The 19,700-nt window shown below is 38.7% G+C and overlaps 1 protein-coding gene across 2 annotated transcripts in view; it reads left to right on the plus strand.

Annotated features, from left to right (window-relative positions):
- Positions 1-19,700, plus strand: part of MME (membrane metalloendopeptidase) — a 53,539-nt gene that overhangs the window by 13,230 nt on the left and 20,609 nt on the right. The window contains exons 5-15 of one of the 2 annotated variants that reach the window (XM_075506748.1): positions 1,523-1,603; positions 2,369-2,464; positions 2,570-2,688; positions 3,717-3,782; positions 7,176-7,310; positions 9,620-9,721; positions 12,812-12,948; positions 13,087-13,180; positions 16,264-16,392; positions 17,327-17,425; positions 19,328-19,408. In XM_075506748.1, coding sequence (XP_075362863.1) covers positions 1,523-1,603; positions 2,369-2,464; positions 2,570-2,688; positions 3,717-3,782; positions 7,176-7,310; positions 9,620-9,721; positions 12,812-12,948; positions 13,087-13,180; positions 16,264-16,392; positions 17,327-17,425; positions 19,328-19,408 — 1,139 coding nt within the window. The remainder of the gene's footprint in view (positions 1-1,522; positions 1,604-2,368; positions 2,465-2,569; positions 2,689-3,716; positions 3,783-7,175; positions 7,311-9,619; positions 9,722-12,811; positions 12,949-13,086; positions 13,181-16,263; positions 16,393-17,326; positions 17,426-19,327; positions 19,409-19,700) is intronic. The other variant, XM_075506749.1, reaches the window with a different exon arrangement.

Consider the following 19,700-nt stretch of genomic DNA (forward strand, 5'->3'; position numbering starts at 1 on the left):
CAGATATTTCAGTTTCTTTGTGTTCGGTTCAGGACAAATCTACCACAAACTGTTTCCTTGGAGAATGCTGTGGAAGTTATGCTGTTGTGTCTGACACAGGAGTGGAGCTGAGCAGACCTGACCTTTCTGGTATCTGGACTCTGTGTGCTCATCTGCATATTACAACAACTGAAATCCATATCATTACCCTCATGCACTAACAATAGCAGCCAAGCTAGGTGAAGAAGAAAGAAGTCTGGCTATGTCCAAGTTAGCTGAAATGCTGGAAGTTGCTCTCTGGCAGACCTATGTCCTGCATATCCGTATTCCATCAGCTAAATCCCAAAGAGCAGGCAAGCAATTTTCTAACTGGTCACATCATAAACTTAAAATATTCCTTTTTCCACAAAATGTAATAGTGTCCAATTGTTCATATTCCCCCTTTTCAGACGAAAATAACAGAGTCAAAGAAGTCAATTTATACTCATGGAACATTCTCCAAACCACTCTCTCCAGACTGACTATCCTTTTTTTTTTACTTTGCATACCTTCTGGTTTTGCCAGGTTTGCGGTTTAGGGTTGCCACGGTGTTCCTTAGGCTTCAGGGGAGCAAAGCAATTGTAAAGTAGTAATTGGAGTAATTGTAAAGTAGTGGCAAGAGTGGGCTGCCCCACGAGGGAAGGAGAGCCGGGAGCCGACTGTGACTCGAGGCGGGCAGGGACAGAGGCCTCACAGACAAGGGGCTCAGTCCCACAGGACCCAAACCAGAAGAGCCAAGCAGGTCTGGTGACAGTGACCAGGTTCAGCCAACAGCCCCATGGTCACCAGACAAGTCCGTAGTCATGCAGCACGTCTGCAGGCAAGTCAGCCAGGCAAGGTCAGGCTCAGCAAGGTACAAGGCCAGGTCCAGCATACCTACAAGAGCGTGGGCAAGGACCATGGGCAAGGGGCTGACCTGGACTGCTGCTCCTGAGCCAACAGGCATAGGGTGCACAAGTGGAGGCACCAGATGAGGCTTCTCATGGCTCTTTCTTACAATCTAGCTGTTTTCACAGAAGTATGATCCACAGTCACACAGCTGCACCATACCAAAGCAGACCTTGAACACAAACAGCCAAACTCCTGGGTGCAGTGAAGAGATTGCAGATTAGAATTACAGGAAAAGATGGTTACAGCCTGGCCCGTGCAGTTAGAGCCTGCTGGTAGACTTGGGGCCCTGACAGCAGTCCTCTTCACAAATAGCCTGGTCACCTAAAAACTGTCCCTGAAAAGTCAGAGCATTTGTTTTTCGCCAAGGATGAGCCACAGAATATCCACCTGACTCCTTTATGCTCAATATATTAACACAGACTGAGGTAATTGCAAGCCATATGATCTCCAGAGCTTTTTCCCCTCAGCTTTCAAAAGGCAAAGCTTCCCTGGAATTCGAGATGGACAGGCAGCACTTATTGTCCACCCTCAGGATGGTATCCTCTATGATTCCTTCAGTATCTTTCCAATAAAGATCAGACATTAAGATATATTTGCTGTCTGTGTGTTTCAGATGTCCTCGACACACCAAGCAGTAGCGATATAACAGCAGTGCAGAAGGCAAAAACTCTGTACAGATCATGCATAAATGAGAGTAAGTGTCTCTGCAATTTATTGCATATAGGATATATAAATATCACCCAAAGAATCCCATCTTCACAGTCAGCTATACCTATATTCTCCTAGTTTCTGTGCATAATTTTTCAGAAATTCTTTGTGAAAACTAAAATGTATCCGTTCTATAGTCAAATAAGAATGTAAATAGTAAAGCTAGTACTGTTTCTCCTGTTTTACTTGCTTTGATATTTTAGGTGAGATTACATTACTCTTCAGATACCAGTTTGCTGCAGATATTTAATCTCAAATCCTTTCAGTTAAATGTGAGTTAACTTCTTTTGTAGAAAGTATCAGGGATGAGGTGGAAAATAACTGGCATACCAGGCTTCTAGAAAGACAGGGAGATAATTTATTTCAAGAATTTGAGCTAGATGCTGCCACTAGAATGAGGAGCAGTAAAACAGTTAGCAGTGCTTCCTAAATCACGTTTTTATAGTTTCTATAATGTTACTAATACTTCTCAAAACTACTATTTCAAGCTATCTGCGGAGTGAAAATACTATAGTTCTTCTATGTCATGGTCACAAGGATTTGTATATGCTGTTTGCAGTCATACAAATACTGTTTGCAGTCATTACGTTTTTAAAATTAAATGTTAAAGCACAGTCATACATCAGAGCATACTCCTATTGTGGTGATAGTGAAAACATACTTCTCAGCTTCATTATTCTGAACTCATTATAATAGTATAACATTTGTGTGTTTTAAAATGTCATGGTAACTTTTTTTATTTTTCCAAAAGCTACCATTGACAGCAGAGGTGGAAGGCCTTTAATCAGTTTATTGCCAGATATATCTGACTGGCCTGTAGCAACAACTAACTGGGATACTTCCTACGGTAAGATAATCTGTGTTTATTTCCTTTCCAGTTAAAATTTCTGAATTATTGTACTTTTCATTGCTTATCAAAAATAGAGACTGAGTATACCTTTCATTTGCTTAGGTACTGTGTGGACAGCTGAGACAGCTATTGCACAGCTGAACTCCAGATATGGGAAAAAGGTCCTTATTAATTTTTTTGTTGGCACAGATGATAAAAATTCCACAGCACATATCATTCATGTAAGTCTCCCCTGGCAGCATTGCCTTCTTGATCATAAAAGTGCAGCAAAATAACTAGAAGCATAGACGTAAATGTTAACCAGGAGAAACATTAGTGATTTGAATTTTACCAGAGTAAGTTGTAGATGAGTTTGTGAATCTATGTAGTTTTCAAACTTAAATTATCAGTTTCACAGTGTACTGTCCATTCTCAAAGTTAACATCTTTATTCTGTGCACTCATACACTGTTATTCTCAGTGAGATGAGAGTAACAGAGACGTATATAGACATACAGACAATTTATGTGTACACTGGCCAGAAGACAGACATGATCTACTTATATATGCACGCAAGCAAATAAGTAAACATGATTTCCTTACCATGTACTTCAGGCAGAAAGCTGTCACTGAAAACCTGGGCTACAGTCCCAAATGGCAGAAAGCCCACAAAGGGGATTATGTTTTTACACGGTATTCAGATGCCAAAGTACTAACGGGACCTGCAGTCAGCTGGCACAGATATGAAAGTGGCAGAGAACATTTGCATAAGGAGTATGTCGAGAGTGCCCTGCCCGTAAATATAAGATGATCTCTGAAAATGGAAAATCCAGAGGAAGACAGTATTACGTATGGTGAATCTTCACCAGCTACTCCTGAGATGCAACAGTTACAAGAGCAAAGGTCTAATCTTTCTTGTCAATGGGTGGATAGATCCTTGACTACATTGCATGTATGAAATTCAAAGATGCAGTAACTGCCTTGCTTGTCTGTGGACCGTTTTATCTTCTGTATATCTACTGTTTTCACAGTGGTTACGCATAGCATGCATTGTTCAGCAATAGAAAAAAAAAGACTGAGAAGAAAGACATAAAGTGTAAGGAGAGTTAAAAGAGTTAAAGGAGGGCAACAGGAGGAGAGAGAAACTCCCCTTTGGCCAGAAGATAATTTGGCAAGAGTGAAGCATCAGTGACCATCAGTTGACCAAAGAATAGTACAATGCTATGCCATTTTGTCATTAAGCACTTTTTAATTGTTATTTGAATTTATAGATTGATCAGCCTGGGCTTGGCCTGCCTTCTCGTGACTACTACGAATGCACTGGTGCATACAAAGAGGTACGATGAAGCTGACAGATCACTGACTACATTTTAGAAGTTTTAGCCTATATTTTCAAGGCAGACATGTCCTCAAGAGTGGGGATAGGCAAAGAGCGGGAACAGTCCTTCCCCAAAGAGATTCCAATACTGCCCCTGGGAAACGTCACTGGGAGAATTGGGGAAACTGGAATTAGAAAGGTAATAATGATGACCATTTAAAGAAGGTTGATCTGCAGGTGAGAATAGCACATGTGACAGACTGGAGAAAGAAGTTCTAACATGGGTAAGTGTGCAAGAGGGCAAAAGAGCCAAAAGGGAAATGAAGAGGATATAGAGAAATGAGATTAAAGTAGAAACAAGTTAGCTAAGAATGGGAGGGAGTGTAACAAGTGTCCTGAAGAGGAGGCGTTACAATACTATGCTGTAAATGTTAGTGACCTAGTTTGAACTCCCTGGCTGCACTGGGAGTCAAAGGGTTTTTGTCTAGGCTTCAGTGGCCAGTACGTACCTATTGTCTCTGCACCGGATGAAAAGACTGCACATTCCTCTGGCATCACTACACCCCGGACATTTCAACCTGTCTCCCCTCCTGTTTCCCCTTCCCTTCTCTTCCATTCCTCTTGTAATCACTGAACACATATGTGGAAAAAAAGAAAAGTAGTAGCTTTTCCACACAATTCCTGTATGACTATGCAAGTCAGAAGAGAAACAGCTACTTGACTTTCTAGGAGCTCTTGGAAGGAAATAAGACATGACACAATTTAGCTTTGTTACGCAGCTTCTGCCAGGCTTCACAGCTGCATCAAGAGGTACCTCATAACTGTCAAAGTTGTATTAAGATACCACATGAGTGCTTACGGATCACCCCTGTTCTGTCACTACAAAAAGGATGCCACTTCTGCACTATGATCGACTGGCATCGATTGGCTAGTGCTGCAGGTGTCAGTGGAGCTCAGGCGGACTAATCGTGTCACTCGCGTCACTCATAGGCTTAGAAAGAAAAGAAGAGCCATTCAGAACCAAAGACACACTTTTCTGCATGAAAGGTCTGAAAAGATCACAGTCCCCAAAGTCAACTGCTGAATGAAAATGCAGCAGCTCAAGTATGTGATATCCTAGAAATTGCTTCAGATACCTAAAATCTTGTATGGTCTTCTTTAGTTCATGTTTAGTTATTATTCACATGCATTTTCATTAACCTGTTAGCACTGACACTGTATATCCCTCATTGCTAATCTTGGATGTGCTTTAAGTCCTTGAGAGCTGAGGTATATGTGTTTGCTGAAGCCCTGTGGTAGCTGAAACTGTCAGCACAGTAACCTTTAATTAGGCAGTTTTCTTCTGTGTAATTAAATGCAGAAGCAATGAGAAAGCATACAAAATGTTTTGGGTTTGTAGGTATTTTGCTGACATGCTAACAGTTAATACTCTAATTGTGATTACATTTAATTACAGATCGTATGCTAGTAAAGACAATCATTACCATATTAACTGTTCAGTTACATTATTATCACGTGCTACGGCCTCTAGGAGCTGGCTCATGTATCGCAATTTGCTCTCCTCCTTGTATTACATCAACTGCAGCCCTAAAAGACAATTCCTGTTCTAATCTCTGACCTACCAGAAAGTATCATACTACTTTCCACTGCTGGAAAGTAGAGGAGGAAGTATTTTAAAAAAACCCCAGAGATTATCACTGAAAGGCAGATTCATAATATTCTTACAAGCATGAATACGTCAAGCGAGAGACTTTCCTCCTTTCAATGCCTGCACTCTGCCCTTTCTTGGCTCTGTTTCCTGCTGTGTCATTCTACTCTTTGAGCTGTACGTAGCAAACAAGGTATCGACCTCCTGCGCTTTAACCTCTGGCTGTGACGGGACTTCCCACCACAAAGCTACAAGTGGAATCTGTGACCAAGATATTTTAAAAATCTTTTTCTCTCGTAAGATATATGACTCCTCTCTTCATACAGGAGTTATTCTGACATCTAAGTTCCCACTAAAATACCTGAGAGTATTTATACAGTCCGTCTGAAATTAGCTGACTTAGTTCTTTGCTACCTGAGCATACAATGATCTGCACTTTAGGCCAAAAATAAAGTCCATTGATTGGTACCTGAAGATCTCTGTTGACTTACTGGTTTGGGGTAATGTCTGTATTGTATTCTTATAAATTGTATTTGGGTATTTTAAAATGGCATTTACAGGCTTGGCATGCGCTCTCTTTTGTGACTTGTAGCTGTCAGTGGTTTCATGGGCTTTTCTCTTTCTGGTAAAATAATCTATCTTGATTAAAAATAACCCTGAGAGTTCAGTCCTTCAAGATGCTGTGAGCCACCTGTCTTTTTGAAGTCTGCTGTCAGTACTTTTCATGAGCTGCTCAGTGTCCTCCAGCGCACAGAGCCCGTTACAGCACGGCATTGCTGGCAGGTAGGGAAGGCTGACAGGAGATGATGGCAAGGAAGGCAGTTATCAGAATGGCTGTATAAACATAGCATTCATTAAAGGGGTGCGTCCTACTGCCTTTGGAGCTGAACATACCAAAATATTTCTATTAATAAAGTTGATGACATGCACACCTTATTAATCCTAGGTTTTATCACTGTTTTAGTAGATTACTCTATTTTGCATAAAATAGATTTCTTATTAGATAGCTAATCTAATATTATGTATTTTTATTTGCATTTCAAAAGCATATTGAAAACAGCATTTCTGTTGATAGAGAAATGAGTGTGGCCTAAAGAGGAATTAGAACAATATTAAGTTCCATAAAATATAATGATATCTGTAGATATTTACAGTGTAACATTTAAAAGAAGACACTTCCATATTTCCATTCTTATCCTTGGTGAATCCTGATATGTTAAATTTAATATATACTATATTGTCTATAGTATATCTAGGTATACTAAATTTGGATACAGCAACAGGATTTCTAAATGTTCCAAGAAGCAATAGAGGAGGTACACTGCTTCTGAGAGTAATTTTCCCACAATGCTAATTCAACACAGCCCATCAGCATTTCTCTCGGTTTATGTTTCTGGGAACATTGCTCTTTGGAAGCGGTATTTTTGGAAGTTGTAATTAAAGTGAGCTAGAAAAAACATGGGTGATGGGTTAAATATGGACATACAAATGTCTCATTTTAAATAATGAAAACACAGTGCAGTAGTTGAGACTGTTTAGCTTTGAACAGTGCTACAAATTATACAGCAATTTTCCATGAGGGAATTTTCTAAGTTAGTTTCTATTTGTGATCTAACAGTATTTCAGAATAAATTACTATTAACCTATTTAAGAAAGGGATGAAGAACTGTAGTTCATAAAAATGAAGATGAAATCTTAAAGATATCAAGGTATGCTATACTTTGAAGAGTTTTGTCTTTAAAATGTTTGTATTTTTCCCTGCAGGCATGTTCTGCCTATGTTGATTTCATGATTTCTGTAGCTAAACTAATCCTACAAGAAAGAAATATTTCCTTCAATGAGAACTCGATTTCTGAACAAATGAAGAGAGTTATGGACCTGGAGAAAGAGATTGCCAATGTAAGAAAAACATTTTTAAAGTATCCTTTAAATAACTGACTTTTTTCTTAATATCTAAGAAAGCTAACTGTAAGCTGAGTTGTTAAGTTACTTGCTAATTTTATTTTGTGGGACCAAAAGCTGAGCAAAAATGTCAGGGGCCTGGAACACCTAAGAGGAACACATAATAGGACAGACATGCCTTCTAACAAGAAAGGGAAAACATTTGAGGTAGCTGTTTTCCAAATAGCAAAATGTTTTAGAAGCCCTGCAAGAGAAGAGAGAGCAAGAGAGAGACTGGGTTTCTGTTTAGTCTGTTTGAGAAAGTGAGTTTTTGGAGATGCTTTCGGGCCTCTTCTCCCTTTGTCCTTTTTCCCACTGTGGGCTGTTTGGTTATCAGAGCAGTAGATTCCCGACCCTTGGCCTGCCATGCAACACAAAGTAATGTTTGTCCTGCACAAGCTGCTCCACAATGCTGATTGTTCCAAGTGCATTTTTAATCAAACACTGTTCTCCATTAAAGTATGGCTTGGAGAAATAGCTAGAATTTGAACTTGCACAGAGAAAAACAAATGGAAATTCAAGCATTCATGAGCAAAAACATGGCTTATGATTATTAGACATTTCAGAAGGACTTGAAGCTGAGGGTGATTGTAAAACAAGCCAAATACAAGTTTTCTAGCTTCAGCTATTTTTCAAGCTACGCGGATAGTGAGGGCATGTGTTTGGCAGAGGAAGACCTTCCCCCCCAGTTTGTATAAAGTAAAACCATCTGATTTTTATTTTCTTCACGTTTTCCTGAGAAATACACCTCTGGGCTTAGATCAGAGATGGAAAATTATTACAAGAAAAGGAATTCACTGGAGAAAGATTTGAAGGGGAGTACAAAAGGAAACCACAACTGAAATGTCTCTACAGCAGTTGCTGCTGGTAGAGAGTACAGTTGGTGGTGGGTAAGCTACTCTTGCCTCAGTTTTTAACCTCTCATCAAAAACTCAGCACCAGCCTGAATGTTACTGGAAGAGAGCTGGCATTGTGTTCTTGGGAATTTGTTAAAGAAAATGCAGAAAAAAATACTGAATGCACAATAGATTAGGAAAGAGGAAGCAGAAGAGAAATCTTTTTTAAAAAAGGGTAGAGAGAAAATCAGACTTGGCATGACTGACTTTTCAAAACAGTTTAAATAGGTAAAGTCTACTACTCTCGCTCCTGACTGAGTCGGTTAAGAGTACTCAGGCAGTAGTGATGTAGATTCTCCCATGAATTACTCTCATGGATCACAATATCACTCCCTTCCCGTAGTCGTTTGTGTACCAGCATTTTCTCTCTTTGCCATCAAAAAAAAAGGAAGTTAAAAGGGGGTGGAGTATGAGGGGAGCAAGTGCTGATGCTGTCACAAGGTACGTCTGCATGAGAACAAAGGTATGAAAGAGGATACAAGAATGCACTTCGGACGCCTGCAGAAGCATCCTAGCAAGGGACATGCTAGTGTTTGAAAAAAAGAACAGAAAGATACCCAAGAGAGTATTCAGAGACGAAGGGAGTAGTTACAATTAAGCGCTGGTTTTGTCTCCTCTCAGTCTACATTGTCCGCACTCTAATTCCAGAGACCACCCTGCTGACATTTGCTGTCTAGAGACTCCAGTGATTAACTTGCCTCATAAAGCACCACCACAGACACAGTTCTCTGGCAGTCAGGCAGTTTTATTGTCTGTAAGAAATGGCCCTAATACAGTCATGCCATTAAGGTGTTAATGTATGCACGTTTTTAACACACTAGTGCAAAACCACATTGCCTAGACTAATACAAAGCTTATTTATGCGTTATGACTCCCTTTCTATACAGTGGTTCCAGAAAGAATGGATCAGATAGAGCATGTGCATCCTGATCAGAATGCTCACTCTGCATTCCTACCACAGCACACCGGTCACCCTATACTCAATGAATACATCTCCTTTATTCCCTTCTCCCAAGATTTTTGTATCTACCGGTAACAGTGCCTACTCAGTGCTTTGAGCAGTATGGGTCTACGTTCCAATCACTGTTCCTGCACAGCCTGAGTTGTTGATGCTGTAACACAAGACAAATCCAAAAAGTAAAGCTCCGTTTTACTATCAGAAATTTAGTTCATTTAATCTATCCTTTTATAGACTTTTTATCTATAAAATGCTGTCCATATTTACATGTGAGGTACCTCACAGTTAATGCAAACTTACAGTAATGTATTAAGCCAGAAATACTAATTTTCTTTCTTTTTACTTACACTTACCAAAATTCCTGTGAACTGACTCAATGTACTTAGTAATTTTCTCATTATTAACTTTGATAGGCAACAACAAAATCTGAAGACAGAAATGATCCACTTTTGCTGTACAATAAAATGACCCTGGCACAACTCCAAAACAACTTCTCATTGGAAATCAATCATAAGGTGAGCGATCAATAATCTGATATTTTAACCTCTAATTTATGACTGATGAGATTAAATAATGAAGCCTGACAGTTTTTTCTTTTAAAGACATTTCCTTCTTGCGCTTACACATGCTTGAAATTGACCAGGATACTTGACATGCACACTATATTACCTAAATGTCTGATGACATAAACTATATGTAAAAGACTGTGCTTCTGTACCCCCTGTTTCTCCTAACTTGAAGGCAGATGTTGCCCCTCTGCTTCCACGTAAAGAGATGGAAAAGGACAAAGGAAAAAAAATATCATGAGTTTTACTGACCCTCATGGGTTCAGGATGGTAAATCTTGCAAAACTTGCACATACATAACCCTTGCTGGAAATCAGGAGAGTATTAAAATACAAATAAATTCCTTCCTGTAATTACCACAGCAGCTCCAGAGGGCCCAGCACAAAAGTTAAGGCTGCAGCCACCAATTGATTCAAATATGTTGTAGTGTGACTCTTCAGGCCCTCTCTGTTTATCCAGAGCTGCAGATTCAGAACAAAAAGTCCTGTTTTTCCAACATTGCCTCTGTAAGATGGGCTCCCAAAGCAAGCAGAAAGGAGCCCAGGAAGTCATGACTATGAATCAGGAAAATTCTGCCTATTCCTCCCACTGTAGCTCCCCAGGATGTTTCAGCTCTGCCTTTTATCCTGAGCCACCTGTCGTTTGTGCAGAACAACCTTTAATTCACGGCACCACAAAGTCTGGCTAAAGAATAGCCAAGGATTTCATAACGTAGGTGTGCCTCCTCAGTAACATCATGTCATGCTAGACATGGATATTTTTTATCATAAATGACTTCTACTTCAGTATCTTGCACAACAGGCAAGCAGGTTAACTAACGTGTCACGTGGAAAGCACTGTGGTCTGACTGGCAGGAGCGTATTATTGAATCTTGAGGCCAGTAAGGTCCTATGAGATACTATTATTCCTACCACAGTTTCATAATCAGTGCTATTTTTATTGACTTTAAATTCTTCAACTTTAAATTATATGACAGTTCACTTCTGCCTAGCTTAATTTGTTTCATAATTTACCTTCTCCCACAGGTCTTAGCTGAACAGTTACCATTGCAGTCATAATGTCAGAAACTAACTTCTCTTGTCACAGAATGGTATTGCCCTGGTTATTTTTAGTTCCTGGGGAGTGCTGCAGATCAGCAATAATCATCTGCTCTAAATTTATCCAAAAATGCTCAAAAGACACATGATGGGAGTTGGTAGCGTTGTAATGGTCTAAGGATAGAACAGCAATTATTCCCAAGATTAGCTTGAAGTTTGATGCTTCTCTTTCAAACCTGAAGTGATTCTATTCCTGAAAGCTTATCTACTTTCCTCAGCTACATTAGTTTGTCTGATGAAAGACGTTACCTCTTCCAATAAAACTTTCCTCTCAAAAGATACAGACTGGGGAAAAATCACCAATACTTTTCAAAGTAACAGGCGTAACAAAAATTTTAAAAATTAACAAAAAAAAATTTATGAAAAAAAGTAAAAAGATTATTTGTTTTTCTTAAATGTAACACCTTCCTTTTCATTACTAAAATGAGTACCTACCCAACATGGTAAAAGCACTGAGTAGCTCTAGAGTTTTGATGATGATTTTCAGCTTCTGCTCTGAATCATTTTCTCAGTCAACCGGTGGTCCACAGAGGCCATGGATTAGGAAACCTTGGGCCACTATGGAGAATCTGAAGCAGTGTATAGAGTTAGCTGTAACATTAGTGTCATTTACTAAAAAAGTGAAGGGAGAAATCGGAGGAATATATAACACTGTACAATCTACAGTATTCCAAGCCGAAGGATCTGTCTCTCTCAGCTGGTATCATACAGACAAGTACACACTTAATACTTGTGAAAATACTTAGCATCAGCTGCAGGCGTGAACTTCCTGGGTAGAGGAATGCAGAGGTTATAACTGCCCATTAATACTGCTCTGTTGCTTTGGGCTATGTGATGGAGGAACAGCGACGTGGCTGCATGCAGTCTGGCTTCTTTGCTCACTTACAGCACGGCTGCATGGCTCAGATCCCAGTGCTGTGCAGCCGAGCGGTGACCATAATCTGCATTCACTTAGTGAGCAAGAGAATGACTCTGTGTTCTCCAGTCAGTCCTTTGACCCATCTACTGTCTGAGGCACATGATATTACTAACTAAAGACTTATCAAAGGGAAATTATTTTTCTTACCAGCAAACTAGTAAGAGTTTCCAGTTGAGAGTGCCCACGCACTGAAATAATGCTCTGTTCAGACTAGATGGACACTACAGAATGAAAACTTAACAGAAAACCATTTTCATAGGTACTGGGTCACGAAAGTTATGTGGGCCTCTCATAAAGGTGAATACCAGCATAAAGAAAATGGGGGTTTAGGACCAGAGAGGCAGAAAACGAACAAGAACTCTAACCTTCATCTGAGAATTGTCGGTCACAGCATGCTGCAGACTGACCTGCTATCAAATCAGTTACTTCTCCAGTATCTAGTACTGTGGCGTGCAGAGGAAAATTCATTATAGATAGTGGATTTAGTGTGTCTGTTTTAAAGCCTATTAACATAAATCCTTTTATGGACTTCAGTGTACTTCAGAACAAGTCCTTACCATATGCTTCAGAATGGATTGTCAAGTGTACCACCAGTCTTATTGCCCCATAGATACAGAGACATACTGTGCTGAAAATCAGGCTGTTAGTCATGCTTTGATTTAAAAGTTCTTAGCCAAATACAGCAAAAAGGCAACTGAAAATTTTACTTAATGTACCCTTTCTGCTTTTCCAGGCTAAAAGGAAGGGGTCATAACATTTTTAATTGTGTTAGTCTGAAATCAAAACAATGTCTTGACCTTTTCTGCTAAATACCACCCTATTTTAACAGGATTTTAGAGCACAGAGGATATAGATTATCTCAGATCAGTTATTATTATGATGACTCCATTTACGAGTAGTGCAGGTATTAGGAAAATTAAAGGCAAAGCATTTGTGTTATGCAAACATATTTAAACTGGAAAAAACAGCTAAATAACATTTCTGTATGATTTAACCATATAATAATGTGTATTGGTTTTCCAGGTATTCAACTGGTCAAAATTCATTAATGATATAATGTCAACTGTACAAATTAACGTTGAGAATACCGAACATGTCATTGTTTATGATCCAGAATACCTTATCAGGCTGAAGTCTATTCTCAATAAATACACTCCCAGGTAGGTGTTTTAGGTATTTTTGTAATTTTATTTCCAAAATAAAATTTATTTCCGTAATAAAATTTTGTAATTTTATTTCCAATAAACTTAAAAAGCCTGAAAACATTACCAGCTTATTATTCTTGTTTTGTTAAACAGAGACCTTCAAAATTATATGATCTGGCGATTCGTAATGGATCTTGTCAACAGCCTAAGCCGTAACTACAAGGACACAAGGAATGCTTTTCGTAAGGTGCAGAAATTAATCTCTTTTTCAGTTGTAAAGATTACTTTTGTGAACCACAAAAGATAATTTTTTATGTACTTGTAGTATATAAAAATTTAATGTATTTTGAATTTTGCACACAAAAGCTAAAGGTGTTAGCTGAAGCTTCTGCTGGAGTGTACAGATAATTTATACGATATATGTTTGATAGCTGGAGTGGTTTTGAAAAGCCCTGTTCTGGTACTTGGTCTCCATGTTTTCCTGAATCCAAATTAATCTGCATTTTTATAACAGAACAGTCCCACTTATTTGCAAATGATTACTCTACAGTTCTGACTGATTTGTTACAAACTCTTCAGCGTCCGAAGTGATACATTCAAAGTCAAGCATTATGGGCCCAATCTTGTTTTTCAATCATTTGATCCTGCAGTTATTTTAGTGCTTTTAAGGAAATGCTGAGCACTTGCACAAACAGACTGGCGATGGGAGTCCTTTGTATTTCCACAGTAGAACTTTCTACTTTGTAAGTTTGCTCAGCTCCATTAAAAAAGGTTAAGGCCATTTTGTTATATCTGTTAGTGACATAAGAAATACTTTAACACACATATCCAGCTTTTTAAGGAGATTCTGCTTGTTACAGAAAAAGATAATAATTACTGGAGGAAGTCAACGAACGTTCAGTTTGGTCAGTTTTATATATCTGAACAGGGCAGTCTTATTCATTGATTATTTGGCTTTTTCCCCTCCTCTCTAAAGTATGAAACTATTTTAATGTAAAGCTTCATATTTGCTTAGTCTGCATCATCAGGGAATACTATGTTTTGCACTCTATAAACTAATGTCATCCCCCACTACATCTTAGGACCTCACTGAGGAAGTTTCATTTAGAAAAATGTCAAAGTTTGAAAGAAAAACAGAAAAAGATTTTACCATAGTCTATGTATAAAAACACACAATTGTCTGCTAATTAATTAATGATATATGATATAGTATAGCTGGAGCTTCTCACACTAAATGCAGTGGAAATAAACTAGCATTTGTTTTGTTAAGTTTGCTTTCAAACATAAATGTCAGGACAGTTCTAGCATTCCATGAATCTCCCATACCATTTGTTTTCTGGGTTGTGTGGCTAGTTGGTCACTTACTCATTCAAATCTCCATCTGCTTTAAATACAGAGTGCTTAAAACGTGTTACAGAAAGTGCCAGAGCCCAGCACAAAGAGCACTGGATCTGCAACCACTTCCTTAAGAAATCAGCAAAAAGATCTCAACAGATGACTAGACTGCACGTGTAGATGGGCCTATGTGTGTTACTGAGGGGCCATACTGTCACTCTAAATCACTTATATTTGGTTCTCCATCTCAACATCAAATTGTCAGTTTTCAGTGTAACATTTGTTCAAAATTGTGCCCTTCCAGCACATCTACTGTCCAGAAGCCCAGATGCACAGGGGGAAGAGCATGCAGAGTAGTACCACGACACTAGTTTAATACTTACAGCTACTGGAACTGTATCCGCAGGATACAATTACTCCCACCAGAAGAAACACATCAGTGTCTTTTTTTCCCCAAGATTTATTTAAAGAGAAAAAAACTGTGTTCCCTACGATGTTGTAGTTGAGAATGTATGCCCCATGAGATCAGGAGGTGTAATTTCAGATGCATCAGCACTGTACAAGTACGAATCCACAGTAATGCATTTGAATTGCATGTTATTTTTACTAATAAGCACGTAAGTTTCTGTTGCCATAGAAAGCACCACTTTGTTTTTTCTTGTGCTCCTCTGGTGACACTAGGCTTACTTAAAAAGAGTCTATCTCAGGGTTCCTGTGAAGTGCAATCCTGGTCTGATGCAAGCCCACCATGCACGTCTGAAGTAGCCCTCTACCCAAGTCATGCTGAGACCACTGAACGATGACTGACTAGGATAAGCTTGAGCAGCACAAAGTGATCTATCAGAATGTTTGTTGCATGGTCACTCTGAATTAGTTATTAATTTAATTAAGCTCAGTACTGCTAATGTTTAGTACTGGTTTTGCTTTAAGTTCTGGGGGAGAGGGCTTGTATTTACTTTTGCTATATAAGCTTTCGCTATTTAAGCAAACGACTGCTGATGCAGCCTGTATGTGTGCAGGGAGTATCTAAGAAAGAAACAGATTAAGGACTGACAGATTTTCTAGTCTATTCAGCTATTTGTCAGTAACGAGTGACAAAAAGCTCCAACATCACAGGCTCTTCAGAGAGATCTGCAGTAGATATCTCTGTGCTGTGTTGTACTGGTACCGTTTTCAAAAGACAATTCCTGTGTCCCTAATGCTTTAGGATGAAAAGAAACATTAGTAATTTTCCTTTTCAATACACGTAATTCAGTTCAAGGTGTAGCAGTTACAGAGCTTTTAACACCAAAAGTCATTGATCTGTACCTCCGAAGAGAAGGGGAGCTGCTTCATTATGGAGTATAAACTTCATTATAGGATATGATTTCAGAGAGTTGCCCTATAATGACACTGTCATATTCCTTGCATTCAAGTGTCATACCATTATATTATCTGCTCAGCTTTATCACATATTTACAAATTATCATGCCAAAATCCTTGCATACCTTGTAGCAACATCACACAGAGTAAATGAGCTTCTACTTTGCAAGCTCCCAAAGGTGGGAGGCTCTGACAGAAGCTGCTGGTTGGGTGGAAAACACAAACTTACCACTGCAGAAATTAATTTGCTGCATAATCACAATGGCTGTGTCCAAGCTGGAACTGCAATACAGATCCCTGTATTTGGTGTTTTGTGTCAGGGTATTCCTTTTTAAGCTCTCCCATTCTTAGCTTTTAGAGTAGTTTTCTTCTCTCTACCTTTCATGTTTTGGAAGGATAAAGAATATTGCTAATGATTCTCATATTTCCTCAGCGTGTCACAGATGTTCCTATTACAGAGCTATACTGCCTGCCATACTGCCACACTTAAGTGCCATAAACACAAATGTGAATTAAATGCATGTATTTAAGGTCAACTAGGCTCCTCTGAAACACACGTCTGCCAGTCACCATTCTGCTTTACTTTATGTGGCCCTAGATGTCTCTATTTCACCTAATGTTTATGTTTCACAGGCACTTTACGGCACAACATCCGAAACTGCTGTTTGGCGTCGTTGCGCAAACTATGTCAATGGCAACATGGAGAATGCAGTGGGACGATTATATGTACAGGAAGCGTTTGCTGGAGACAGTAAACATGTGGTAAAGCTTTTAGCAAACTTAACCTCTGTGCCATCTAAGCATCGCTTGTCACTTACTGTGCAGTTCTTTGCACAGCTTTGATTACACTTTTTATTAACCTTTTCCATATAGCAGGTTCACTTTCTAAAAAAAACTAACCTTCAGATTTGCTTGTCAATCAGTGTACCACTGAGGAGTAACAAGAATGTATGTGCTAGGAGAGTCGTTCCTTTGCACCTGAGTACTTCTGCATTACTTGTCTTGAGCTGGCCTGCTTTCCAAGCAAATGACCACCGTGTGAAGTAACGTGTGAAATATGAAGATTACATGCGCGTGTTTGGAGGGAGAGAGGCACCTGCCTGCTCCACTTGATCTGTGAGCCAGCCTTGAGCCTACAGCACCGCTGGCACATTAGCAATGGACCGTGCGCAAGCCCGTACGCGCGCCCAAGGAACAGCACTTACTGAAATGAACAGTCACTGCTTGTTCTGTGAGACTGACGCTAGTTCACATCCTGCCAACACGGGGCGCAGGGACAATCAGTTATTTCTGTTTGTCTTCAGTCACACAGAAAATTGCTGAAAATTAACCTGGAGTTAAGCCTTAGTCTCCTCCTATCCCTCCTACTGTAATCCAGGCTTAAGGTATACCATTTTTTGTGGTTGACATCTACACAATAATTTGATCAGATGCCCAACATCCAGTGGACGGATATCTGACAGATTGTAACCTAAGTTGCATTGCCTTGTGAGCTCATGCCCATTCCCCTTCCTCCCGCACGACAGGTTAAAAGTACTACTTACCTTGAGCTCCAGATTTTGAGTGTGGCCTGCAAACAGCATACACTCAAGCAGCTAGTGCAGGAAAAACAAGTCCGTAATAAACAAGCTATGAGTGTGGAAAAATAATTGGATCATTTTATGTGGATTTGTAACATCCTGATGTTTTTTCCAAGGTTGAGGAAATGATTGCAGATATACGTGATGTTTTTATAAAAACCTTAGATGAACTTACCTGGATGGATGCAGAAACCAAAAAGAAAGCAGAACAAAAAGTAAGTTAAGTCTTAAATATTGGTAATGTTGTGTATTTCTGTAAAAATCAGTATTTCAATTGTTTTTCCTGAAAAAAATAAGCAGTAACATCTATCATTAGTTTATATACACAAACCCACATGTATTTGTGTTTATGTAGGCACAGCAGCTTACAGACTTCCTATATCAGATCCAGATTACATGGGAGGGGGTCTCTGTGGAGATAAGCGCACAAAATAGGAGGAATCTGTATACAAGATTAAGACATTCCAGGCAAATCGGCGATTAAGGGGCTAGATAATGAATATCTACAAGAAAGTAATACTGAAAATGAGAAGGAATGATTTATGGTGATTTGACCAGCTCTTAGAAGCAATAGGAGAAAAACAGAAAGTCAAACCCAGGGCTGGACATCATCAGTGAGTTCTCCTTTAAGGGAAGACGTAGCTTCAGACAGTTCATGTAAGTCTAGAGTAAGTTACACGAATCAGTTGTGGAGAACCCTGAATTGGGAGTAAAGCAACTGAAAGAACTATTTATTACACCTCTATTTTGTTATACTGTAGAGATAATAAAAAATCTTCAATTTTGTGGTTTTAATGATAATTTATTATTAAAATTTAATTTTAAAAAAGCTTGGGAAATATAATGGTTTTATTAATTATAGAGCGAGACCTGGCATTTTCCTCCAGAATTTTGTGTTAGAAAATCTTAGGAAAAAACATTTAAAATAACTATCAAAATATTAGTGGTTTATCAAACAATTCCAGATGGTAAAGTCCAGAAAAAGCTACGATTGCACCCGATAGCTAAGACAGTCACAGCATCCAGTGAGCTTATACTGATTCTGATGTGATCAGACAGTAAAGATGCAGTTATATGAACCGGTGCTTATGTACATTCCTAGTGTTATTTCCATAGCTACACACTGATCAGTTACAACCACACAGTAACTTCAGATCAGGAATGGCAGGGTAAGTCAGGTAGTAAACTGAAAATCCTAAATAAATTCTGTACTATGATGAGACATAGACAGTATACGTACAAAGTCTATGAAATACTTCCACTGTTACGAACAATTTACTTGACAAAATGAGATGCAAACTGTCTGAAAAGTTAGGATCAAAATCCCACACACACTCCACGTATTGCTTATAATGTTCACTTGTTTGTGGGAATAGCCTACATCAGAAGACTATTTGTAGAAATAATGTGATTTTACTGCTAAATTTATTGAGACATATTTATATGGAAATAGTAGAAAGAAGTGCTAAAGAATCATTTGTTCGGTTTTTTTAATTACTCCTGACATTGCCATCAAATACCAATCAATACTTGGCTATCAAAAGAAACTGAGTAAGGCTTGGGTTAAAAAACTTTGTTCAAGACTTCAAATTGTCAAAATCTGTGAACATTTAAATGAATTATTTCACTCCAGTGTAGATGTGGGAGCTAGTTAAGAAATATGGATACAGACCCAAAGTGAGTCAAACGGTACAAATTTCTGGAAATTTGTAAATGTGTTTTCCTATAATGTACTGAAGTTAAAAAACATCCAGTTATTAATTTTATTTCTATTTTGCATGCTGTAAAATATGTCAAATATTTCAGGATTTCTACTATTTGTTTAAACCAGCCTTTCAACTCAAAAGCATAGCTGAAGTATGTTTGGCTGTCTTGTGCACATTTCTGTAAGTTTACTTACAAAGGAAGGAACAGAACACACTTTCTAGAATTTTCCATTGTTATAATTAACCATAAACTTTACAGTGCTTTCAAGGAATAAAAAACTGTAAACAAAAACTATCTATAATATCCTGGGTTTTCTGCAGTTGCTTCCATATTGCATTTACTATCTAACTCATGATTGATGTAAAAATATGGCTGGATTTGCTATGGATATCAAATGATCTTGTCCCTAGGCAACAGCAATTAGAGAGAGGATTGGTTATCCAGATGAGATCGTGACCGATAACAATAAGCTGAACAGTGAGTACCAGGAGGTAAGTATCCACAACAGGCGGTGTAATTAGAAAAGCGTCTTAAGAGAAAAAACGGTGACTTTGCCTTCATAGCCAAGCCGAACCATATGCATCTGTGCAGAACTCCTCACTCTTGTGCTCCATTGCACAAGTGTAAACAAGGACATACTAAAAGCCAGTGTAGTACACCTGATCCAGTACAAATGGTGATAAGTTTTTGACGGTATTTCAAGGGAATGTATAAATTCCAGAGGAATTATGCTAGAATAAAACATGGAGCCAATGGTGTTCAGTCCAGTATTTCTAAATCTGC

The sequence above is a fragment of the Mycteria americana genome, chromosome 7 (assembly GCF_035582795.1).
Source record: "Mycteria americana isolate JAX WOST 10 ecotype Jacksonville Zoo and Gardens chromosome 7, USCA_MyAme_1.0, whole genome shotgun sequence".
Classification (NCBI taxonomy): Eukaryota; Metazoa; Chordata; class Aves; order Ciconiiformes; family Ciconiidae; genus Mycteria; species Mycteria americana.